Here is a 27,641-nt window from a genome sequence, read left to right as displayed (position 1 = left end):
ATAACCCATAAAATAATGCTAGGATTTATATATTTGCTAGCTTTAAATTTATGGTAATTTTTTTCCTAATAATGATAATCTGATTTCATGTAAAGAAATTTATTTCATGACAGAATACTGCCAGGGTGAGACTGTATGTCAGTGAAAGAACAGAGACAAAGCCTTTGAAATGTAGACAAATGTTTGCATTATTTCCCGGATTGGCTACTGTTGTTTCCTCTTCATACTCTTCCCAAAGGAGTTTTGATTTACCCAGAATCTTGCAGCTTGTCTCACCATTACACATAACTATTTCCATCACATCACTTCTACCTTTATTCTCTCCAGTGACTTGCAGTACAATATCACATCAAATTACTTAAAATCCCCCCCAGATAGATTTTCAGTTTATATTTTAGAAACTTTGATTTCATAACCTTGAAGACACTCTGCCAGATTGACAACAGATGACTACTTAGCATTTCCAAAATACAGATTTAAGGACTTACAAAACCTACTTGTTTTTATAGCGTTTGCATTTTGATAGAAGATTAATTACAGGCATGCTATACAGTTGTGGAATTCATAAAAGCTAAAACTGATAATTTTGAAATCATCTGTTGAATGAAATACCCCTTCATCTCTTAAAACACCCCTTTCCTGCTTCTATAGTATTTTATAATTATTAAATCCAATGAATAGAAATTTTGACAGGCAGATGGCAACTCAAACAGGATAGTAAGGAAAGGTGGAGAAGAAGGGAAGTCTTCTGTTTGAATTACTGAAACTCCCAGTAGTAAGATACATGATTAGATTAAAACAAGACAGCCACAAGAAAGGCTGTAATGGGAACATGGAAAGAACTATGCCAGCAGATTACAGAAAAACATAACATGCTTTCTGAAGGAGACGGCAGACTGACTGTTCCATAATTCCCTGCGTCCTTCTTTGTTCACAGCGATACCACAACCACTGAGATACCCCAGTTTTCTAAATGTATCCATCCTTATGAAGGAAAATTCTACTTAACTTAACCTGTGTTGCAACCAGAGTCCTACTCTGCGATCCCACCAAGAGAACAATTAATTACCTTATTTCTATGGAGGAATTTATGCCAGTGAAAAGTGGTGCCATGTCTCTCCTTAGTTTTCTCTTTCTTAGCTTAATCGGTTCCCCTTTTTTAAAACTTTCCTCTCAGGGTATGTTTTCTTACCCTTTGATATCCCTGTTGTTTCACTATGGACTCTCCACATCATTTTATGCATTTTCAAAAATGCAATGATCAAAATGTACATGCTGTCCCAGCAGAACTCATAAAAGTCCTTCATGTAGTGGAATGTAAACTTGGTGGTCTTGCACATGTATTGGGTTTATGTGGCAACGTTTTAGCAGCAGGAGGGCTGCAGGGGTGGCCTCTGTGAGAAGAGGTCAGAAGCTGCCCCATGTTAGATAAGGGCCAGTTTCAGCAGGCTCCAAAGGGACCTACTGCTGGCCAGAGTCGAGCCAGTAAGTGATGTTTGCACCTCTGGGAGAGCCGATTTAAGACAGGGAAAAAACTCTGCTGTTCCACAGAGGCTGGGAGAGCGGGGAATGAGAAGCAGCCCTGCAGCCCCCAGGTGAGTAAAGCAGGAGGGCAGGGGGTGCTCCAGGCAGGCAGCAGTAGTTCCCCTGCGGCCTGTGCAGGGAGAGGCCCCTGGTGGAGCAGGCTGTCCCCCTGCAGCCCATGGCTCCCACACGCTGCAGCCCCCCCATGGGTGGAGGAGCCCCCGTGGAACAGGTGGATGTGGCCTGGAGGAGGCTGCGGCCCATGGAGAGGAGCCCACGCAGGAGCAGGGGGTCTGGGGGGAGCTGCTGCCCAGCCATGGGGGACCCGTGCTGGAGCAGTTTGCTCCTGGGGGATGGATGGATGGACCCCGTGGGACGGAGCCGTGTGGGAGCAGTGCTTGGAGAGCTGCTGAGACAAAGCGTCAGGGACTGACCGCAGCCCCCATCCCTGTTCCCCTGTGCTGCTCGGGGGGAGGAGGTAGGAGAGGGTGAATGGGTGGATAGGTGGTTTTGGTTTGCTCTTAGTCCTCGCTGTTCTAGTCTGCTAGTGATAAGCAATAAATTATATTAATCTCCTTACACTGAGACTGTTTTGCCCATGATGATAATCGTTTAGTGAGCTCCCTGTTAATCTCAACACTTGAGCCCTTTTGATCGTATTTTCTCCCCCTTTCCCTTTGAGGAGAGAGAGTAACAGCAGTTGTGGTGGAACTGCCCAGCTAGGTAAAACCACAACACAAAGCTTCTTTTTACATATCTATAATGTTACTACTAACAGCACTTCTTTGCAACATGCAGTCCTCTATAGTTCCATACCTGATCCCAGAGAATCCCTGTTAAAAGCTATTCAAAAGCCTCATGAAATTCAAAAGATAGTAAGATCTAGTGGCCATTACCTTCTGACAGAAGGAAATTGTGTTGGTCTTATAATATTGTCTGAATTATCTTCCAGTTGTTTATGAACAGGCTGTTTAATTGTCTCAACACTTCTACACAACTAAAGAAGTTACAGTGACTGATCTGTAATTTTCAGGGTCTTTAGACTCCTCATCCCTCCTTCCAAAATTTTCAAGACTTGCATATTTCTATGTCTTATCGACTATGTCTATAGTCTCATTTCTTGAAGTTGTTCAGGTTGAATTTTCATTAGGTCCAGACTGTTTGGAAACATTCAATATAATAATAAAGATCTAACTTATTTCTCTGTTCTTTCCAAATTTCCTTTTCCATTTTACTATTCGTGTATTACAGCTGATTACAAAAGACATTGCTTTTCTCTCTTATTACTTTTTTTTCTGTCTAAAACAGTCCTCCACATTGACAAAAAAAAATAAAATTAAATTAAAACACATAAAATAATGCTTAAAATAAACACTTAGCTATTTTGAGGCCAAATGGTAGGAATTTTTGTTCAGACAATGGCTATGAACCTCCTAAATTCCTGCCTCCTAAAACCATAACATTATTTTGCATACTCTGAACCCATCTAGGCAGTCAGCCAATGAATGCATTTCAACAAATGAAATTATGACAAACAAATATATACTAAAAATAACATTTTTTTCAGTTTCTCATTCAATTTTCTATAAATACAGTACCATTCTTGGTGTGTTTTAAGTGCTGTATAGCATCCCATTTCCTTTACTCACTCACTCACCCAAAACTTTAAAAAGTTTTTCTTATATGCACACAAAGTAGTTAACTATCATTTTTCTCTGGTACTTACCGTACCAGGCATCACCTCAAAGGTGTGAGACAAGCCATTTTACCCCACCCACTGATACCCTCTGTAACTGATGGAAATAGCTCTTATCACTGAGAAAACTTCCCATTCAAATCAGCTGGTTGAGATACTTCAAAATGTGCTAAAAAAGATTTGTAAAACAGTAATATAGACCATATTTCATCTTCCAAGAACTATAAATTCAACTCTGTGAACTACTATATAACAGTTTTATTCAATGATTTTTATATACTTGTATGATATGCTTAATATGCTGTATCTGTACTAGTTTTATACGCATGTGAAAGATTCTGCTCACCTTAATACAGAATTCACCTGAAGTCACAGGTGTTGCCTGTATTACGAGAGATATTTAATCCATTTAGGCATCCACTGGATTGTGCAATTTTTTTGCTATTTAAACAGCTAATTGAAAAGTGACTTTCTAAACACCGCATATTCTGTGTCATTTAAATTTGCTACAGATTGGAAGCTTTCATCTAAGGCTTCCTCCCCACAATCCCAACACTAATTTCAAGCTCCTCAGAAGAAAGAAACATTGATTACTGGTGTTGCAATAGGAGGTACTAGCCTGTTAGAATCCCAGTAAAGAAGGCACTCAGACTTATAAGTGTCTCTTAAAATGCTATTTATTAGGGATATTTATTACGGATTATTTATTAGGGATAACACTATAAATAAAAAGAGTTTAGCACAAATAATCTTACATCCCTTCATATGCTGGGAATCCTGCACTACATGGAATTGAATGGGCCTTCAATCACGCACAGAATGCCATACAGATTCCATCCCCAGAAAGGGATGAGATCATCCCTTTTGGTCAATTGAGCTCTTACAGAGTTTTCTTACAAGAAAAAAAAAAATAAATCAATTCATCACTTACTCTGTGATGACATTCACATAATAATGTGAAGTTTTAGATAACAGCAAAAGCACGCAGGTGAGATAACCATTGGTACTGAGTAGGAGCTGCCTGTAAGCTTTCTGTTACAATTAGCTTGCGAAGTTTATCATCCCGCAAAAGGGATAGCACAGCTCAGCACAGGCCTGCACTTACTCAGGTTAACCATCATGTGGATTTCTACCTCCTTGATATACAACAGTCTTCTGGTTAGCATCACTACAGAATCTTACGTTACAGTGGGATGTACATTCTTTAAAGCAAATTGAGATTACTAAGTTATAGGGCTGTACAAAGGCAATTAAATACCTTACCTGTAAGCACTACTGTGTGTTCTCCACCACAAGCAACCTTATTAACCTTTTCCATAATTCCCAGTACAGGCTGTGGGACTCTATTGTTCTTCAGCTGTTCAGGCAATAATCCCAGTTTGCCATTCTCAGGTTCTCCAAAAGTATAGAGCTCACCATCTCCTGTGAAAATACAGAAGAGAAGAGGATTCACACAAAGCAGTCAGAAACAACTCTGGATCATCTAGACAGCTGCAGACACAAGTCAGTAAGACAGAAAAGTACATGAACCTTCCAGGACAACTGAACATATCTGTATGATGTCCAAATAGCTGTGTATGTATGCCTTAATGGGACTTGGAGGAGCGAAATTTTAACACCACCCTCTCCACAAGATATGAACCACAGCATTTAGCCTGCAAGGAATATAGCCAGGGAAAAACAAAACAATAAACATCCCATGTCAGAGAGGTCATTATTCCTTCTGTTATCAGTATTCATGTCAACTGAAGTCACTCATATCACTCATAAGAGTCTCAATTAAAACAGAAATCTTGATGGAAAATACACACTTTCTTCTTGTGAGATATAGAGAAAAAATAAAAAAGCTGAGTAAATGATATGAAATTGCATGAAGTCCAGACAACAAGAAAAGAGTTACAGACCTAACAACAGTGGTTCCACAGCAATAACTCCACCAGAAATAAGTTCAGAAAAATACTGAGAGGTCTTTACAAATACAGTCCTGCAGCCTCTTTCTGATCTGCCAGAAGATGATACCAGAAGAGCCTTCTCATTTACCCAGTCTTTTTATGAATTCAGTTCAAAATTTGTTCAATCCAAAGTTTGGGTAACTTATTTTACTTTCAAAGTTTACTTTGTTTCATCTTTCCAATCTCTCCTTTTGATTTTTCACTACTGTGGAAGTCTAAAGTACCATTCAATATAGCATCCTTCTACAGTAGTTAAAGAACTAACATGTAAAACGTACTTTCCATTGCTATATTTACAATTTATCTACTCCTGCCTTTACCTACATTTCTGATTTTCTGTGCTAATGGGCCTCCCACTCTTCTAATGGGTCAGAGTGAGGTTTTGTTGGGAAATGTTTCCTTACTGTCATGAACGGCTTTAAATTAATAGCTGAGTGTTCTCCACTCCAGAGAAAAAATGAGTTCTGTGGAATAATATCTTCTTAGCAAATCATGGCCCAAAATTTATATGTGAAAATATTTACCAAGCAAAAATCAAGACACACTATTTTGTAAGGAAAAGTTTGTTTTTAAATCTCATTTGGATATAAAAAAGCACATGGATAAGCAGAACTCTCACATGGAGCTAGTCCAAGATAATTAAACATTTAGACTAATGTAGGAGCTGTCTGCTCAAGGAAAATTTGAAGACATAGCTACACTTACGTAATCCACATAATAACAAACCACATGCTTATACTCCATTACTAATGCTCAGTCATCAGAAGCACACATTTGCAATACTTTTGGAAACGTGTACATTTATGTTTCTGTACAAAATGTACTTTTGCTTTCAGAGGGATACATTTAGTGTTCACAAATTTGCTTTTACAGAACTCAGAGGCATTACTATTGCACTATGCACAACAACTGTATGAGAGATTTATTCAAAAGCTCTAAATTCATTGCCAATATTAAAACTGAATTAACTTTAGAAATGCTGGTCTTTGCCCAACGACATTGAAAATAAGTGTGCTCTCAGTGTTTCAAAACTGAAGCCTTATTTAGGTATTCAGAACTGTCCATTAGAAAAGTCCCACTCTCTCCACTGAACATAAGCAGGGAATAAGAAAACAAACTCACTACTAGTTTTATGTTAGCCTTTTTTCTTAGCATAGATGCTACGTTTGTTACTTTTCATTCCACTTTGTCAGTCAAAACTTAAAATTTAGGAATTTAAGGTCAGTGACAATGACCAGAAAAATAAGCTTACATAGAAATAGAAAATACGATCTAAAAGTAAACTAATGCATCAAAATGCAAAGTAGAAAAAATGAAGCTATACATGCTTTCTAAAAAGCAAATGAGATTAGCCATATGATCAAAATTAAGTTAATAAAAACAGAAGAATATAATTCAAAATGAACTGAGGTTTATTAAAACTTGAGTGTTACAAGCCAAGGCAGGAATGGAATTTTTTTGAATTTTTAATCCTGAGATACAAAAGTCAAAACTGGTGTCAGTTAGAAATGGGTCTTTTTTATTCATTTTTCCTGACTTTTACTCTGGCAATACAGTCATTTAAAACTTCCTTTTGCATGAATAAAAACTGAGCAAGAATTTCAGGTAGCAAAACTGCACCTTCACTATGCGTAACTATGGGACGACTAGTTACTAATGTGTTTTCATTTAATTTGTCTGATATATTCCAATAGATAAACTAGATTCAAAGTGTTTTTCCTGGCAAAATCTTTTGCCAGTGATGCTTTTTTTTTTTCCTCTGTGGTGCTTGACTCAACTATTTGTGCTGAACAGTGCCTACTGCAGTTGGTGCACACAGAGCAGCACAGAGACTGCTGTTGCCAGGACCTTCCATAAAAATGAGTAGAATAGAATAGAATAGAATAGAATAGAATAGAATAGAATAGAATAGAATAGAATAGAATAGAATAGAATAGAATAGAATAGAATAGAATAGAATAGAATAGAATAGAATAGGTTTAGTTTAGTTGGAAGGGACCTACAAAGATCATTGAGTCCAACTTTTGGCTAATCAAAAGTTAAAGCGTATTATTGATGACCTTATCCAAATAAATGGATAAGGTCTCAAACATAGACAGACATGGGGCATCAACCACTTCACTGAAACCAATTCCAGTGTTTGACCACCCTCACTGTAAAGAAATTTTTCCTAATATCTGGTCTGAACCTCCCTTAGCACAGCTTTGTGCCATTCCCACATGCGCTATCAACAGTTACCAGTGAGAAGAGAAGTGCCTCCCTCTCTATTTCCCCTCCTCAGGAAGCTGTGAAGAGCAATGAAGTCAAGAAGGGTTCTGATGCATTCAGAAAACCCTTCAACTACCATGTCTTTTAATGAAACAGTGCTTCTCCTCACATCCTCTCAGAGGAAGTAATTCTGGAGCCGTCATGCTGATCTAAGATGTATGCTACCTTTAGATACATCTAAAATGTATCTAAATTATGAAGTATTTTCTTCAAATGAAGCCTAAGGATAGGTTTTCAATGAATTTTACTTATAGAGAGAATCTGAAGTATGTCTCATGTTTTATGGTAACATTCATTCTGGACAAAAAAAAAGAAGAAGAAAAAAAAAAGTTATGCATTTTTTAAGATACCTAAGCTTCAAAACAATTTAAATTCATAAATCAATCAATTAATTTGAAAATTCTGGTGGAAAAAACGTATCCCATAGTCAAAGCACAACAACTGCAAAAAGGCCATTTTTTATAAAAGCCAAATTCCTGCTTTAAATGGAAGCTGGGTCCCAATCCTCAGTGCAAAGCTATAACCCAGCACTTGCATCAAAAATTTAGAACCTAACTTTGACGGCACAATATTTATATCTAAAGCTCACAAGACCTACCCAATTTGGCCTCTGACTTAGTCAAAAAAAAACTATTTTATATGGTTTTATATGGGTTCTTAGTTTTTCAAGATTACATCTGCCTCTCCCAATGGTATGGAGTCTTCAAATACCATGCTTCTAGGCCACTAAGGCCAGCAACTGGACTAATTGTCTTCCCTGAATAACTGACCGGAGATGCAATCAGGAAATGACAATAATACAACTATACGCAACATCAAGTTTCTTGCAGGGTTTCACAGGAGTCAAGTTATTAAGAGTGGCCACCCACAATGCATTCACGGTGCCACATTATCTTTGGCAAGGTAAGGAATCAGGTTAGCAGCTGTATTTCCTACCTACCATCATCAGAGGTGTAACCACATCCTCCTGCCTGTCCTTATTTTATCATTCATTCCTGACATTTTCTCTTTTCTTTCATGAATGGCATTCTCACACAAACCATTTAAAATGACACCAATAATGTTACAACGCTCCATTTATTTGCAAAAATCTGTGCAGAAATGTTTCTGTTGCATGCTTCCACACTCTTCTAAAAGGTATTTCATAGCCACTTCATGTGTTTTTTTAAAGAAACGGTAGATAATCTCAGCTGCTGAGAAGTGTATTTCATTTCTAAACTATGTGTTTAGACTTCTCTGTTTGGTTGGATTTTCTATTTTAATTCCGATCTTTATTCTTATGTGCAGAAACACTCTGAATAGGCCTCAGTAACAAATACTTTGCAGTTATGTGGAGTAGCATTTTTTATATTCTAAAATATTAGCCTAATTAATAACAATTAACAATCAATTACAGTGTAAGAGTTTCTATAACCAAACAATTCCATTGACAACAAGAGTTGTCGACGCTCTCACTGGAAGATTTTTCCTGTAAGAGGAAATAACAACAACAACAAAACTTACATTTTTGGGGAGGTAAGTATTAATGTCTTGATATTCTCAGATCTGCCATATATTTTTGGAACAAATCCATAAACCCCAAAAAGTACTTAGGGGTTAACTGCTAATGCAATTCTCTTTGAAGGCACCACAGCATTTTTTAAAAAACACTACTGCACAGTAAATATTAATCCAATCACAATCTAATTAATAGGATTAGAGATTCGAATGGTCAAGCTCCCATTGACTTCCCAAACTAATCAAGTTTATTACATTTTTTAAACTTAATAATCCAGCTAACAAAGATAAACCCATTTACAAAGCAATTTTTGAATACATTACACATCCCTTTAAGGCAAACTGTAGTCTAAAAATTATGAAGAATACCGATAAAATGTAAATAGGATCCAGTCAAACTCAGATAAATTTTCATAACAATTATGTGTGTGTAGCGCATCTGCATTTTAAGGACATTCTGTTCAAAATAAGTCCATGGAACCTGGTTATTCAATTTTTTTCCTCTCATACGAGTCTTCTCACATACTAAACTTTCATAGTGTGATATGTTTTTGGTATCACTAAACACAGGTCACAGGAGCATGTCAAGGAAATAAACAAGCAACAAGGAAACAGAAAATTATCATTGCTCCTCAAAGATAGTGAGTACCGTAGAAGACAGAAGAGATGAGATCTGGCTGATGGCAGGAGACAAAAGAATTGAATCACTCTATGATCTTGAATAAATAAAGAAAAAAATGAAGAAAAAAAAAAAGTATTTTTTCCAGATTAATTTGGTTGACACCTCCTCAAACACTGGAATTCTAAGCATGGAAGTCTTTGGAATGGATGACCTTTAAAATTGGTCCTTAAAAACAACTGTGAATTACATAAAAGGAAGGAATTTGGGGAACCCACAAATCTCTCTATGAGAAGATACCTTCTCAAGGAGAATTTACTTTAACCATGCTTATAGGTAATGGCTCTGGCAGGGGAAGCATCAGAAGATGTTTAATATATTCAATTTCTTTCTGTTTCCAATAATGTAATTCTGCTTTAGACACCACAGCAGTGTTTAGATACATCGGGGTTTCCTGCCCTGCATCTCCTTCAGTGGACAGATGAAGCTATACACACTTGCCAAGCTTAGCACTTTCCAAATAATTGTTCCCTCTTGAATGAGTATGGCCAAAGACTAGTCAAGTAAAGATCTGTAAATGGACTCAAAAAGTGTTGCTACACTCTTTCAGCTCCTTCTTTCTGTTACTTTCTCTGGGAGACACTGCTCATACGGGGACCTAATGTCTTATGTCTGCAAAAATAACTTTTTTTTTTTTTTGGTAGAATCAAATTACAAAACCACAAGATCAAATGCCACGTAATTTCTATAAAACATACTTCTATTTACTAAAAGGTCTGCATCAAGATTGCACTCTTCATTGACTGCTACTGTACTTTATAGTACTTTTCTGGTAGTTAAGCACCTCAAAACATACGCCTACTGAACCTACTGAAACAATCTTCTTAAACAAAAGCAGTTTCAAATAAATAACATCTTTAATTAAAAAAAAAAAAAAAAAAAAACACCTCAAATTACTACAACATAACCTTTTTTTTTTTTCTCAATTGTTTCTTATTAATGAACATCCTGACCTGGAGAGGGCACTCTGTGACCATGCTATGTATTCTAGTGTGTCCTCATTAACCACCTTACGTGTTTTAACCCAAACATGCCTGTGATCCTACCAGCCCACTTAGCCAGGATGCAATTTATGTTAATTGCAAATATATTAAGAAAGGGAACGATATGGTGACATGGTCATCAGTTCAACCCTGCTACACATATCAAGATCTATATCCTGAAACCATGTTTTATTATTAAAGATTGTATACTATTCGATGCTTTTTAAAGTACAAGACATGTTTAAAAAAGACAAAATGTGGTAATTATACAGTACTGTAATAACTGGCAAAAGAGGTGTTGGAAGTTTGCTGGTGACATTTTCTTCCATTTCCATCTTCACAGTAATAGCAATCACAATCTAAAAATGTTCCTTTGTATTGTGTTGAGGGAATTAACATTGATTATACACCCACCTGAACTATTCCAAATAACTCTTAGAAATACAAAATCAGGTTTTTTTCCAGATATTGCCTCCAAAGTTATATATCAAAAACACCACTAACTACTTTAAATTCTAGTGTACATGATAAAATCATACAATCAAAACATATGGAAAAAATCCTGTGCTAGACAAACTTTAAAACATAATTTAAGGCATAATTCAATGACTAAATGGCAATTGAGGGAAGAAAAACCTGTATCTCTCTTTTATAAGAATATTCCAGATACTCCATAATTATCTGGTTTGCTATGTTCTACTACCCCTCAGAGGCAGACTACTGAGGATGTGAACCACTGTTCTGAGCCAGTCTGGCAAGTACTACAAGCAAGTCTCTTCCATAAGGAATAAAAGAATCCTATCGGTAATAAAAGCATCACCTTTTTTACACTTAAATTAAAACTGTGTGCAACAGAAGATATTTTCTCTAAAATAGTCCAACACTAAACTTCTATGCTAGTTACAGTATCAGTCAAAGAAAACTGCAAGGGCCCAAAGGAAAATAAATTTTCTTCAAATTTCTTTTTTCCCAAAGGAAAATAATCCAAAAATATTTCTAATTCCACCATAAAAAGGTCATCTGTGTGCCAGCAGTTTCAGGAAGGTCAGGCTCAATTTTTGCAGGATTTCCAGATATTAGAGGCCGAAAATTAAGATCTCCCATCCCACAACCAGGCTTGTTTAAACAGTAATGGGTTCAACAAGTCCTCATTTTCACTGGTGATAACCAGTTTATCTTCCTATTAATATTTTAAGGGGCTCCATTTCTCTCACTCAGCTGTTACCCTAATTCCTTTTTTTCATCCTCCTCCATTAACGATTTCCACTTCCTCAGAGCACCTGGCACACACTGTTATCTCCTTGCTCTTAGATGCTTGCCCTCAGCCCACCTTTTAATGAGTGCTTTGTCAGATCCCATTGCGATCTTGTCAGAACTTCAGCTCTTGGCTCAAAGGCAGAAATACAGACCTTCTTGCTATGTCATTGAATTAAAGTGTTTTTTTTTTCTTTTTTGTTTTTTTTCATTTATTTCAAGTTCAGGAAGATGTAGACTTCCCAACAGGTGCTGAGCTCCTGATCAGTCAGAAGTCCTTTGTTTATTTAATGTAATAAGACATTTGTAGTAAAAGGTGCATACTACCAGTGTAACACCTAATTAATACCTCGACACTGTAGGAAGCTCTCATTCTGTTAACAGCATGTTCTTAGAGAGCTGTATAGATATTCTGTGTGGAAAAGTAATATTTATCAAGTTGATGGAGTAGTTACTGGGTACCTATTAAAGGCTTTACAATCAAAACTATTGATCCTTCAAAATCTTTAATTACTCTAATTTGCTATACTGTGAAGCTTAATAATGTTAATATATGACAGAGAGGAATTCATAGCTGCTCACATTTAACACTATCCGTACTGACTGATAAATTCAACCACATTGGCATTGTTAATAAATGAATGGTATCACCACTTTGTAAAGAAAAAAAGAGGTGAGAATATGTAGAGGTGGAAAGCAGCAGAGAGATGGCTTGGAGAACAGACACCAACTTATTGTAGTGTACATGTATGCTTCTCCTCACAATGTATATCACCCGTTTAACTGACTTAAGAATAAGACATAACATCGAACTTTGACAACGATGTTCCACTGCTAGTAAATGAGATTAATTTTACCTCAAAATACAGTAAGTCTACTCAATATTTGTATTTTCTAGATGATCATCACACAAACAAGTGTAATTTCAAGAAAAACTGGATTATTGAAACCACAGTATTAATCTCCATTTGTCATAACCTTCATGAAAATAAAATTATGTATAAGACAGTCATTCTTCCTAATATCCTTCACTGTGCATATGCAGAACATTTACTGCATTTTTTTCTCGTGGGATCGTTAAATCAATAATAATAAACAATTACAGAGTAGTTATATAAAATTTTTCCAAATAAGTGATACGGTACCACGTTTTAGAGAACCTCTCTCCGATAAAATCTCCCAGTGTGATACAAAACCACACAGATGACTTTCTCTTTCACGTAAGAGTTTGTAGCAACTATGGCCTGTATAGTTTCAAAAGCAATGAATGTCTTATTAACTACCTTTACCAAGAAAACAATCTGAAAACCAGTGATTTGTCTCCGCTAACCATTATCTCATCCTCTTACCTGTTATCAAGGCAGAATGATAATAGCCACAGGATACAGACGAAACGGGTTTTCCAACATCCACTTGACAAGGGACACAGACATAAACTTTATCAGCCAAGCCAATCTGACCTTCTGAATTATCACCCCAGACAAAGAGCTGCCCATCCTCTAAAATGAAGACACAGAATGTTAACAGATTTCAAAGCAAAACTACGCTACTAAGAAGTTAATTTACCTATTTAAGAAGCATTTCATAAGCTCTGTGTACAACACCACTAAACATCATTATCTCAGGGACATAAAGTGGTATTTAACACAATGCAACAAAACAGTCTGATGTATGAGGGTATTCCCTAAGCTTTTCAAGAGTGACTCAGAACACTTTGTGATCCACTGATATTAGACCATAAATAGCACCAGTACAAGAGCAATCCTTCAAAATATTCCTTCAAAAAGAGGAAGACTGAGAGTGTAAGACAATTCAGTTGCCAGAGGTCAGCATGAAAACATGGTGAATTGCAGGCATATTCTCGTTTCCAGTAGCACGTCACCACCTTCCTGTTCTTCCAGACCTATTCTCTATTCTGACTTTGGTACTCATCTCCCTTATTCTTTCCTTATCTTTCAGTTCTCTTCACAGGTTATTATATTGCCCAGCTTCATTTTGTTTTACTTAAACTATCACAATAGCTGTTCCAGGTTTATTAAGACCAGCCTCTGGTGACACAAAGACCAATGGCAGCAATAAGAAGCAAAAACAGGTAGTGAACAACGTGAAAAATCTCAAGAGTTTTCTAGAAGAGATAAGGTCTTCTCTCTGCATATTTCTTATTGGTGGGAAATGAGCTGTGAATAAAACAACTACCACATACAAAACTACTGGCTAGTGCTGCTTGGCACTAAAACCATTCAAAGTTCATTTACAAATCTTACAAGAATGTTCGCAATTGTTACAAAAAATACAAACCAAAGAAAAGCTGGCTAACATCTTTCTTGAGTACTCCTCTGCTCTGTTGCTTTCTGAAGTCATAGACTCAAAAATTTATCCTACACGTATACAGAAACAGTTGCTTTGTAACAAGTCTTGAGAAATGACAGGGTAATAAAGGACTATGGCTGAATATATTACAACTGTGTAGACTTCATCAAGTCATGATCATGTAATTTCGCATTGGAGAAGTAAGTCATAGGTGAGGCCACTCTCAGAATTAGTAATGACACTATTGTGTAGCCTGTACCAGCAGACCAAAATAACCATAGTGAAAAGTAGAATTAGAGAATCTTGATTTCTGTTAGATTCATGTTTTGCAGCTGGCTCCCCCGGAAATTAATTGGAGTTTTTCCCATTTGAGAGTATTCATTCTGTCCTTCCTTTGTACAGATTCTGTAAGTAGTACAGAATGAGACCAGTTGCAGGCCATTGCCCATGGAAAAGTTCCATTCTCACAAAAATTTTAACAAGTTATTCAGCAGTCACCTTTCACCACATTGTGCTGAAATAGGCAACTGTTTATAAAAAAAATAATCTTAGGTTTACTGGGGAAAGAAGACAGGGGCACAGAAAATATACACATACATGCAGACAGAGAGAGGGAATAAATGTTTCCCTGGAACACCAGGCTCGAACACACATAAATAGATTTTATTAGCTGTTGCTCTTACCAGTTACTGCTGCTGAAGTGTATGATCCAGCTGCTAGCTGTTTGATCTTGTGCTCGTTGGTAAAAAAACTAATTAAATGAAATGTGGTCCTTTCCTCTGTGTCACCTAATCCCAACTGACCTTCACTGTTACCTCCAGCAGCATACACATTTCCTTTTTCTGCATATAGAAAAGCACATGTAATACACAGAATGAGGATATTCTCAGCAGTGGCAAGAAGTCGGAGAAATTGCAGCAAGTAATTTAATTTTCTATGGAAAAATGTTACAGAGAAGTCGGGGTCTACTGCCCTGAAATATTCTAGAGTTGAAGCCAGATGTTCTTGTTGTAATTAGCGGGGAGGTTTTCCTGCGCACGTTTAGATCAGAATAGTCTAGAGGCCTTACATGTCTGTGAACTGAATGTGTTCCCAATCATTTTGGAGGCTGATCTGAAAAACAAATATAACCTGAAGTTCTGCAAGAGTCTTCATAAAATTACTACCTGTGGCTGTAACAGCTGGAAGCAGCTCCTTCCCTAAAGAATTTATAGTTTAATTAAGATAAAACAGGGGAAAATGGAGAATGATGTCACAGGCAAGAAAATTAAAGTCATATTAGTACATAAATTCAAGAGATACATAACTTGATAGTTTTGAACAGTAGGAATGAAATACATTTTTACTTATATTTTTATTAGAAATCTTTTACTCATTTTAATATTTAAATCACTTTCATTAACTAGCTTGTATTTTGTTTTAGAATCTTAAAATTGAAGTTAAAGCTGATGATTGATATCTTTAACTTAAAAGAACTTCAGAATTTATATTTTTAATTTTAGTATGTTTCGTATTTAAAGTGCTTATCTACGATGAAAAAGACAAGGCTCATTAATAACACAAATCCCGACACAAATGTGATAAGCAACTGACATACAATTTACAAATGGTCCGTGCTATATAAAAGGTCACAAATTATTTAGCCAGAGTGTACGCTAAAAGTGACTAATATTTACGCTGTGCAGTCTTGCATACTCAACTGTTATTAAAATGTTCTGTTTTATTTTAATAGGCCTATTTACAGAGCTCACGGTTTCCACATATGTAAACTCCCTAATAAACAAGCAATCCTCTTTATCACATTACTGCAATCTACAGCATTGCTACCACAAAGATGGCTATTCCATTACACAACTTTTAGAACCGTGACAATAATTTGCATCAATTCTCTATATACTCTCTCCCTAAAAATGTATTTATTTTCAATTTAAATTTAAAGTTTATTTATTTACATCTTACTAAAGTAACTTATCAGTGAAACAGCAGACTACTCGTCTAACTAAAATGCAACAAACTTTGAAGACTTCAAAACATAATGTTCTAGTATCTTTACTCAAATATATAACTTCATGCTAATAAAGATACATTCCTTGTCAAAGGTAAATTTGAGCACTGATATATAAAAACACTAACATACCTATAAAGGTAATAAACGTAATATTGGTAATTATTAGCCATATCTCTGTAGGCAACAATTTTTTTCATCTCTATTCTGTTAGTGAACTCCTATAACACATTATTTTCTAAATGCACTTCATAGAACAATCCAAGCATTCAAAGAACTGGATATCAAAAAACAAGTTTTAACAGCCAGTTTAGCTTTTTCTTCTTCTTTCCTGAACACTCATGGGGTTACCAATGTAGTTTGGCATTAAAACAACAGAAAAAATCTACCTTCAATATGTACATAGTATGTTACATACCTGTGTAAACTAAAGTGTGGTTTCTTCCACAAACAGCAAGTTTTGCTTTTTCTGGTTTTAAAGCTATGAATTAAAGGCAAAGAAGAGGATAAAGTTACAAACAGTCTGATAGTTGGTTCAATAACAAAATGTTCTATGCTCCAGAGGATGCTATGATTTTTTTCTTACTTTTACCTAAAGAACGACTACAATGTTAGTTGACCATTTGATCTTAGCACATGACTTATTAATTGGGATTATCCCAGAAGAAAACAGACATAGCTTTAAAACTTATAGCTGTTATACTCAGGATAACTTGATGATGACTACTTTATCCAAATGCCACATTCCACAAAATTTACCATTTACAGGATACACCTCAAAGAATACATCAACTTGCAGTACAAAATGCATGCTTAGAACTTTCTTCATTTTTCATCAATAATACTGTTCTTAATTCACTCCTTCACTTCTCCCACTATTTTAAATCTTTAAAATCATACCTTTTTTTTTTTTTTTGGTCCTGTCAACCATACCTTCCCTCACTATGCACAGCTACTTTCTTGCTAGACTTTTGCTTTGTACTGACCTTTTGTTAATCACTAAATTCACAACTGGTAAGGGCAGTCTTACCTGGACTATTGCCTAAAATAACAGATTTTGCATATTCCTTCCTAACTCAATTTCAGCTCAATTACCACCCACCCATGCATATCTTCTCTGCAGTCAGGTCACACCAATTTACCTTATACAATACTCATGATGCTCTTAAAACAACATTATTTTTACATAATGTATTTTTTTTCCACTGCACTGGTCCATGAGAAAGGCAACAACCATCATCCCTTTCACAAAAACCTTTTCAGTCCTTCCAAATCAACCTTCATCAGCATCATAACATTAAAATTAAACTCCCTTCTTCCTACTGAATAAATCTACTGACTTAAGCATGAACTCTCACCGGTGTATCATATAGACACACAAAAAAAAAATTGTCCAAACCATTTATACCAGTTTAGAATCACAGTATTTCCAGTATTAGTTTCTTCCTAAAATTTAATTTGCTGCTTTATATCCCACCACTGTCTCCTACATCAGCCTGATAAGCTCAGCAGAAGCCCGTACTCCCTAACCTCCCACTTATGCTAATCAATCACATCCAATGAGCCGTGCAATATTGACAGCATTGCTGGCAGTTTTTCATAACCAATCACATTAGTCTCCAGTTAAACTCCAGAACTATTTTGTCAGAAAATGAGCAGCCACAACTACTTGGCCCTGAGCAGAAACTGAAATGTGTTTTTGCAACATTTGCCCAGAGCCAACTGATGCCTGAAAGCTAGTGAGAAAAGCTCCAGGTCTTCCTCCTGCTGCCTACTGCCAAGAGAGGAAAGATAACCCCGTTGTGACTTTTTTTTCAGTGGAAACCAGGTCTCTTTTGAATTGCTGTCATCCCTCTGCTTTTTGTTTGTTTGTTATATTCTCCATTGCAATCTGACAATAAAACAGAACTTGACACCCAATCCATTCAAGCCAAGGTAAGAATCAATCTCTCACATGGCTGACAGAAGATGTGAACCTGAGAGTAGTTGCGTTCTCCCTCTAAAGTGAAATAAAGAGAGGAGCAGAGAAAGAATAGTAGAATAAACTAAATTAGGAAGAAAACAGCTTGAACAAACACAGTAATTTGTTTTCAAGCAATAAACTAACAGATCGATCTGCTCACAGAAAGGACGAGGATAAACATTTAAATGTGAAAAGGAATGTGTTAATGGGATAGATCTGATTTGACATAAGTAAGGGGATAGGGAAGAAAGTATTAGTTTTGCTTGACGAGATAGAACTGGCTAGGAAAGATTCAGAAGATAAAAGAATGGAAAGAAAACATATTTTACAGCATATGAAGCAATATGGACATTCATTTTACTGTTTTTCTACACTTCATACAAATATATTTCCATTTATGCCTCCTCAGGCACATCTTACACTGCTAAAAAGATGAAAAAAGATTGGATTCTATTTATCTGAAGTTATTTTCAGACACAAAAGGACCCAGAATCTGGAACTGAAGGAAAAGTAGCCAGGCTTCCTTTTAAACTATCTTTATGAGCTTGTGCAGTAATATGCTACACATGATGAGTAAAGAAATCAGAGTCTGTTACTCTGGAACCGCATCCTATAAAGCACTTTTTCACAAGGGTATCCTTTCAAAAGGACAAAAGAAAAATTAAACAAACCTTTAACACATGTTGGTTTGCTGACAGTATTCTTTGATCCTAGTCCTAATTGGCCCCAGTTGTTGCTGCCGAACATGTAAAGTTTACCATTCCCTGAAAGAAGAGGCACAGTTAGAATCCGTATGAGTGTTTGAGTATCTCACGCAAGATGAGATGGTCATTCACACACTGTAGTATTTAATACATCCTTTATAATGGAAGATTCAAAATCAGGCACTTCCATACTGCAGTGTAAGCAATAATTAATATCCTTGTGATTTCTCAACATAAGAGTAGTAATTGCATTGTGTATGCATCCAGTAAGAAAACCCCTGCCAGAAGGAAGGACAAAAAGGCAGAAAAGACATCCTCTCCTGTAACTACAGCTCAGATAATGCACTCATCATAAAATAAAAAGGTGTATTCTTGGACAGACCCTGGAAGTGCAGGAAGCACAGGGCTTCTTGTAAAATAACAGTACATTTCACTGAGCACACACACCTTTTACCTCAGAGACAGGGATGAATAATGCAGCTATATAACCAACACAAACACAAAATTCCAATATTCGGATTATTTTATTGTCAATTGGCTAGGACTGGTGGTTGTTTTTGTGTGTGTTGTTTTTTTTTTTTTTTTGTTTTACTGCTAAATCTCTTAAAATGATTTACAGATTTGCACTTCTATAGAACATAGCTTATTTTCAAATATGTTCACAAGTTGTATGGGTTTTCCTTTGGACATATCAGGCCTATTACAAGAGCCTTTTTGCTTCTCTGCATCTTCCATCATGGATTAACCCAGTACTCTGCGTATAAAGAAGAAATGCATAAAAACACCATGCAGTCAGGGAATTTTGTGTGCCTAAATGAAAACATGAGATTAGAAATCTTCAACAGGTATAATGCTAAAATTTTATTTCAGAAACTGTTATGGCATATCAATGAATTTGCAGGTTTGACCATTACGAACAGTGAACTGAACCATTAATATCATTTATTTTTTTAAACTATTACCTCTTGTAAAGCTGTAAAGTTCACATCCAAAGACAAAACCCCTCCTTCAGCGTAAATCTTTGCAAAACAATAGAAGCTGATTTGTCAAAAACAACCCAACACCACAAACAGAAAAACCAAAAATCCCTTTTACAAGTGTTAAAACAAGATTGTTTGCTTTTGCTCCAGCTCTGCAGGTCTCTGTAAGTTAGATTCCATCACGGAGCCGTCATGTAGATAAACTCCTGGTCACCAGAGCCATCAATTATCACATGAGCACAACACATTTCCACACAGCAATGCCAAAATATTATGGCTGTTTGTACTTCAGTAGCACAGGTTCCTCATGAAGGTTCTGAATGCGATTTACAGAGACTTTGCTATATGATTTGGAGATTTTTAAGATACAAGAATACTGTTACAAAAATACATTTATTTTCTTAAATATAACCACACATTTAAAATAAAATAAAGTACTCAAAATGAAGCATAACTAGTAACTAGAGTCTCAATCCAATTGTCAGATTTGACAATTTACGGAACATTTTGGGCTGTGTGTCAATATTAAGTCTTTCCCATAAGTCGAAAGGGAAAAAATTCTGAGGTCAAGAAAACGCTTACCAAATTTCACCAATAGCATTTATATCACCATCCCAACTTTGGCAATGAAACCATGCCAAAACACATGCAGAGGTGTGTCACTGAGGGCAAAACACACCCTGACAGAGAATAATTTAATAGCAAACAGCATCCTACTTTGTATCCTTACTTTATGCTTTTCAAATGCCTGTGACGATAGTACTACTCACGGGAATATGATGCCAAGTTGCCATAATTGAGTTTAATCACATTCTTTTTTATCTATTCAGAATTCTAGCAGGTCATGCTTTTAATCCTATAATCTGCTTTTTCTTACATCAATCTGTAAGTTCTCAGACACTGCGTTAGAAAATCAAGAAGCTTAACAGATGAGAAGACTTTTTTTTATACATATATTCTTTACCAGCTGAGTGACAGCCTCTTATAATTTCAGGCTTCCAAGATTTAGTGTAATAGAAAATAAGAAAACTGAGACATGGGTTATTCAGACAGCAAATAAAAACTAAGGCACTACAGAGGAGCCGTACCAAATGCCTGTAACGAAGCAACGTTTCTGGGTCCCTACACCAGACCAGGTTTTGGAACAGGCATAATATGGCATCAAAACTGGCCAGGAGACACTACCAGATTTTGTATGCAAAATGCCCGATTTTCATAACTGTTTACTGAGTAATCTCTAGTCATCACCACAGATCCACTGAAGTGAGAACTGCTTCCATGGCAGGCAAACAGGCAAGGATCATTTCAAAACCTTGAGAACTCCGATTGCTTGTGTCTTTTTGCATCTGTTTTGGTGTAAATACACACAACCCATGGCCATCTGCCATAGGGCATAGCAGGCAGAAGACTGGTCCTCAACAGTAAGATTACAATTCTGGGCAAAAGGAAGGATATAATAGGATACAATTTTGATAATGGAAACATACACCAAACACCAGTCTCCACCCTCCTTCTGATGCAAAACTGGGCTACTTCTCCAAAGTATTTATGCATTGGCACATCACTGACGTTACACCAACTCCAAGCTATTAACAAAAGCAACAAGGTTGCTTTTGAAACAGCAAATTTTGTAAGAGACTTCAGGACGAGGATACTAACCAGGAAATTTCCCATACGGTGATGGCTACCACCATTGTGATTCCTTAGAACCCCATTTGTTGTGTGCAACCCCAGTTCACGAAGGCTGGCAAGAGGCATTATTCAGCAGCTGGGGAGTACAAGCTGAAATACTCCACATGCTTCATGATATCAACAGGCAGCCATCCACACCTATCACCTGTGTTTTAGGCATTTTACCCCTTGCTTTCTACATGGTATTAGTGTGGGATAAAGATAAAATAGGGAGACTACACACAGACATTGAACATTACGAGATTCAATTGAGAAGCTACATTGAGTATTTTGGACAGAGTATCATACACCAGGCATCACAATATTTTTTTTTGTATTTATTTGTGCTGTTTTGTGAATAAGCTCTTAATACATTGTTTGAAATTTGTACATAATTCAAATACATCTCATGAAAATGGGAATGACATCAATTTTCTTAGGCAAGTCACAATACTCTCAAAAGTTTTATTGAGCAGTAAGAACAGTCATGCTTAGGCTATTTAGCGTCGTACAAAAAACAGCACAGTATGTTGCTTGCTCCTAAACGTATCAAAAAACTAACACAAGCACGTAGTAATCTTCCTCATTTTCCCCTTACAGCAGAGTGCAAAAGACACAGGAGTCATGTTCTGATGGCCTGCCAACAGGCAGAAAGAATAGATGGAGTATTAAGTCCAAAGACCTGGAGGCATTCCAATGTCTCTTTTGTGTAAGCTGTTGAATATTTAATGCCTTAGGTAACTTGAAATTATATGCATACTATCTCGTTGTGCTTCTGCGTGAACCTCCTGGAACTCCTGATTTTCCTTTTCATACTTCTTTCTTTACCCTCTTGCACCAGGGGCTTCAATTCTCTCCAGAGCTCTGAGTCCAGAAGATACATTTTCCGCCATCACCATTGTGAACTGGATCGGTCTTTTCGACAGAATGTAGGCGATCTGCCTAGGATACTCTAATTAAGGCCAATAAACAATAAGACAGCTGTTAACTTTAAGAGGTTTGTAGAAAATAAAATTATTAATAGAAAGGTATTGGGAATAGATCCTTAAAATATGATTAATGCCACTTACTTATACCAGCTCCCAAGAGGATGAATATATTCCTTTACAAAGCCTACAGTTACAAAAGATGCAGGGAGTGAACTGTCAGTAAACTGTTCTCGGGACAAAAAATATAGGAATGGGGCAAGAAATTTTGTTAAACATATTACAAGGGATGCTGGAAGAAAACTGCTCAGACAACTGCTTAAAAAAAGTGCTTGCACATCTTAGTCAAAATTGTGCTTAAGGCAGAAAGAGAATGAGGAAGGAAATACAAAAATTCGATCCCAAATTCCAAAAGCAGAGGAAGAAGTGTTTCCCTGCCTAGCTCAACAAGCCAACTCAGCGTCAGCAAGAAACTATCACTGATTCTTTAGATTCCAACATACAGCCATGGTATGTAAATGTAATTTATTTTGGACTCAAAATCCTAACCTAGAAAGCCAAAGAGCAGTTTTTTATATTCACTTTATACTTTTCTCCCCAGAAGTCATATGGGAATACTGATGTTGGAGTAGATGAAAGAAGTATTTGAAATGTTCTGAATATTTTGTCTGAATGCTGAATATTACTTCCTGTACATTTTCTTCATTTGCATTTAGTCAACATTCAGTGCTAGATGTCGCTGTCTTTCCTGCCCAAAACCAGCTGTAAGGAATGTTTTGAGTCAGTGTGCATGACAGTTTTGATTGTTGAGACATTTTAATATAAATCTGATGCATTTCTATCAGATTTGAATCTACCTCATATTCCCACTGTTCCCTAAATAGATAGTTCCCCCTACTCTTGCAGGGGGTGGAAAATAAAGGAGTGTGAAATGCTGTGACCTGTAAAGACTGAAAGTAATAAGAAGCATGCAATACACACCTGCTTGAGATACCTTCCCTTCCTCAGCGATGTTTGTCTTGTCTTTCTTCCAAGTCAGGTTCAGATGGATTTCAAGGAACTCCTGCTTTTCTACATGGTCTGCATCCTTCTCAGTAAATTCATTACCACCATGCCCTTCTGTGGCTCTTTTATTCCAGATGTTATTGCAGTTCAATGTCATTCACCAAGGGCTTTAATTCCACCACATCATCCAACTCCATCTAATGGCAGAAATGTGTGGTGCACATGTGCATGCACAGGTGTGAAGAAAAAAATGAGGGATAAAGATTTTCTCTTTTCCTTTTTTGCCATTTGCACGTCTCCTGCAGTTTCACTCCATTTGTTCAGTGTTGGTCACTATTTTACCCTCACTTTTGCTTCTACTTTATCATGTCCCCAAAAAACTTTCGGTATCAAAGATTTATTTATTTATTTTTAATTCATGTTTCTACAGTTCCCCCTATACAAAAGCTTTGAGAAAATGATGATCTTATTTAGAAGTATCCCACATGACTTATCTGCACACTGCAGCAAAGGCCAGCTAGGGAGACCATTTTCAAAATATGCAGTATATATTAAAATATCAGGGAGAAGGAGAAAGAGGTGTACAGAAATGGTGCTACATGCATCCCTATCCAAGCTGACTTCTTCAAAAGCTTTATTCAAGTGGCCACTATTACAGGGACATGGGAATTAGTGGATTGTTACTGATTAGTGTAACAGCACTGGCATAAGCACATGCTGAAGGAGTTAAAGGAGGCAATTTAAACTGACCACTCTGAAACTGATTATAATACTAGTGTTTTTTCAAACTGGATGTGGGCATATGATATACTAAAAAAAAAAAAAAAAAAAAAATCAAGAGGAAAATTTCACAGTGCCCTACGTTATGTTCTGATTAATTTTATGCAACAGGCATTTTAATAGAGTGGGTTCAATCAAAAAAAAGTGTGAAGTTTTGTTCAAAACATAATCTATTCACGCATAATTCATCTTCTATGAAGTTAGGCTTGAAAAATTCATCGTATAATTTCACTTCAAATTGTTCTGCAGTCCATGAAATCTATATTCTTCTTTTATCATGTTTAGAACTGTTCATTCTAAAAAATCCAGCATTTCCAACTTTGCTTGGGGATATAGCAGGAAAAAAAAAACTCAAGAAATTATTTAATGAGCAATGACAAAGATACAACACTGGGTCCTGATGAGGAATAAATGTATTTCAATAAAAAAACATCCTGAAAATATGCATAGGAATTTCATGATAAAAAAGTATGATTATCTATCTGAAGTTGGTTGTCAACATAATTAACACACGTTTTCGTCACAAAAGAGTAGTCTCTTCCACATAAAAAATTGAATGAACTCTCCGATGAGTATTGCTTCCAGCATTTCAAAGAAATGAAAAGGAACATCAATAATGACGGTTCAGTGTATTGCTTCTGAGCTTCTCTGAATGCTTTTGCAATTTATTTCTGATTTTAGTAGGATTTGCTAAAGTTCTTTGAGTTGTTCTTGCAAGGGTTGTTTTCAGTTTACAGTTACCTGATAATTCAGAACTTCCTTTCAGAGATACAATTTTATCTATCGTTTCAGGCAACTGAACTTGTCAACCGAGTTCAACAGATACTATTTACTTTCACAACACAAACCTATATACTTAAGATTGTCTACTGGACACCATCAGATTTACAAGAAACATTTAAGCTGAACAAGGTCACACTTATTTTAAATCCAACACAATACATTAGGTTATTACAGATTCATTCATGACAGTTCTTGGGCATGTCTTGTGAAAACCTTCATTGACTCCTGTTAATTTCAAAGGCATCCAACAGCCCCAGTGTGAAGAGTTCCCTCTCCTCTGCAACACTTCAAATATTACCTCAGAATTGAAATAAGAATCCAAGCTGTCCAAATGTATAACCTTTTATCATACACTCCGCTTCCGATACTGACCTGTAACAACAGCAGTATGCTCATCTCCACATGATATATGTACAGGCTTGTCATTTTTGAACCAGAATTTGCTAGGAACGTTTTCTGCAAAGCTGCTTTTTCCAAACGTGAAAACAGCACCTGATTCTAAAACATAAAAAAGAAAAAAAAAAGTCAATTTTAGTGAATATAATTTTTTCCTAAGACATTTTAAAATAGCCATTTCCTATTAATTACTAGATGCATAAAGCAAAAAGAACTCTGACAAACTGTCCCCAAAAAGTACGCTCAAAAGCTCATCCTGAAAGCAGGTCGAGACGAAGAATTCTCACTTACGGTCGTACTTGAATTCAAACAGGTTTTCCAAATTGGATTAGAGAGAGACACACACACACTGTAAAGAGGTGACAGGCTCCAAACTGACCACTCCTCCTCACCCATCTGAAAAGATACATGTGCTCTAAAAATGACCCCCTAAAAACAAAATCCTCAGCCTTCAAAACACGGGATGCAACAACTGTCCTTGTTCGTACAACTGCAATATAAAAAAGCCCAAAGAAAAACACCCCACAACGAAACCCAGACGGCTCTTTCTCCCTTATAACCAGTTTTCTCAACTCTTCCCACTTCTAACAGCGCCAGCCCCGCTGTTTTAAAACGCACCACATTAACTATTCACCCACCCTTTGCTCAAGCATCTTGTCAAGCACTTGGCTCGGCACAGAAAATACTTGTCCTATGGGGAATAAATCAACTTACAAGTTAAACCATTTGCCAAAACGCCATGCAGTGTGTGGCAAAGCCAAATTAGGCCTCTTATTTAAAGATGTCAAACCTCGTGCTTTACTGGGGGGAGAGGGGGAGAAGAATAACTATTATTTGCTTTTTTTTTTAACGTATAGGCTATGGTAACACACAGAGGAATGCTAGGCTGCTTCTGTCGAAGTATATAGGATTTAATAATACCACTGCTTTCACTGAAAATGTACACACTGAAACGCTTCGTTGGCACTGACGGTTTGCACCCCAGCTCCAAAACCCACGGCTCTCTCTTGCCCTGTACATCTGATACTCCTTTTGGAGTGAAAGTTTCCGATATTAGTAGCGAGATGCAATTTCGTGCACCACACGCATCACCCATGCACAGATTTGCATTTACTGCTCCTTCATTTTTATTTATTTTTTTTAACTTTTTAACTAATAGGCACATATATAAACATATATTCCCGGATATCAGGAGGAGGAGCCCTCCCCAGCCCGGCAGCGGGCCGAAGGGAAGCGGCTGTGTGTCCGTGTGTCCGCCTGTCCGCCCGCCCCCGCCAGCACTCACCGGGCACCGTCAGCTCGGGCTCCCCGGCGGGCTCGGGCTCGGGCTCGGCCATGGCGGCGGGCGGGCGGCGCTCGGCCCCGCGCCCCATGCGGGCGGAAGTAAACAGCGGGGCCTGCCACGGGCAACGGGACCGGCACCGCCCCGCACCGCCCCGCACCGCCCCGCACAGCCCCCGGGGCGCCCCCTGATGGCTGGCGGGGGAGCGCAGGCTGCCCAGGGCCGCTTGTGGAGGTCCCCAAGGAGGAGCCCCCCCAGCTCTCTGGGCAGCCTGTGCCAGGGCTCCTCACCCGCACAGCACAGAAGTGCTGCCTGCTGCTCAGGGGGAGCCTCCTGGGCTCCACTTTGTGCCCGCTGCCTCTCGTCCTGGCACCGGACACCACTGAAAAGAGCCTGGCTCTGTCCTCTTTGCACCTTCCCTTCAGGGACATTTCAGTCTTCCTCCTGTGGCATGTCCCTTCCACTCGCTCCTCAAGCAGACATCTTCGTGTGGGGGCTCCCAACATCTTTTGTGTGGGGCCTTGGGCTCCCAAACCTGTCCCCTAATAGCCCCACTTCCTTCGCTGAGTCTCCTGAGCTGCTATCCCTCAGCCACATACGCAGAATATAATTCAAAATCTTTATTTTGCCACCCCTAGGCCACTCCTGTCCTAAGAGCGCCTGTTTCTCTTTGATGGCTTGTGAGGCTTCACCAAGCTGTCCCTCTGAAGTCTTCTGACTGGTATTCAAGCAGACATGTCATCTTCCATTCAGCCAGCGATACCTAGATAACAACAGCTGTCCTGCAGACTCTTCTCCCCTTGCACTGTCTCTGAGTTTTTTTGGGAAAAGGTCTGCCCATTCCTTGACTGTAGTATTCACGTTTTGTAGGGAGCAACTGCAATGTCCTTCCTGTCAGGCACCCACCCAGCCCCTCTCCAGGGCACCAGTGAAACATTTCTTGGCTGCATTTCTTGGCTGTAGTGCCCACCACATGGCACAAA

General features: G+C 37.5%; 1 protein-coding gene across 1 annotated transcript in view; it reads right to left on the bottom strand.

Annotated features, from left to right (window-relative positions):
* Positions 1 to 26,826, bottom strand: part of RPGR (retinitis pigmentosa GTPase regulator) — a 53,779-nt gene extending 26,953 nt beyond the window's left edge. Inside the window, exons 1-7 of the mRNA XM_068686486.1 lie at positions 26,662 to 26,826; positions 25,353 to 25,478; positions 18,803 to 18,895; positions 16,587 to 16,649; positions 14,847 to 15,005; positions 13,203 to 13,352; positions 4,484 to 4,642 (exon numbers count right to left, since the gene is read on the bottom strand). Coding sequence (XP_068542587.1) covers positions 4,484 to 4,642; positions 13,203 to 13,352; positions 14,847 to 15,005; positions 16,587 to 16,649; positions 18,803 to 18,895; positions 25,353 to 25,478; positions 26,662 to 26,749 — 838 coding nt within the window. The 5' untranslated portion in view covers positions 26,750 to 26,826. The remainder of the gene's footprint in view (positions 1 to 4,483; positions 4,643 to 13,202; positions 13,353 to 14,846; positions 15,006 to 16,586; positions 16,650 to 18,802; positions 18,896 to 25,352; positions 25,479 to 26,661) is intronic.
* Positions 26,827 to 27,641: the final 815 nt, after the last annotated feature.

This window comes from Anas acuta, chromosome 1 (assembly GCF_963932015.1).
Source record: "Anas acuta chromosome 1, bAnaAcu1.1, whole genome shotgun sequence".
In the NCBI taxonomy this organism is placed as follows: Eukaryota; Metazoa; Chordata; class Aves; order Anseriformes; family Anatidae; genus Anas; species Anas acuta.
This window is presented reverse-complemented; position numbering and strand designations above follow the sequence as displayed.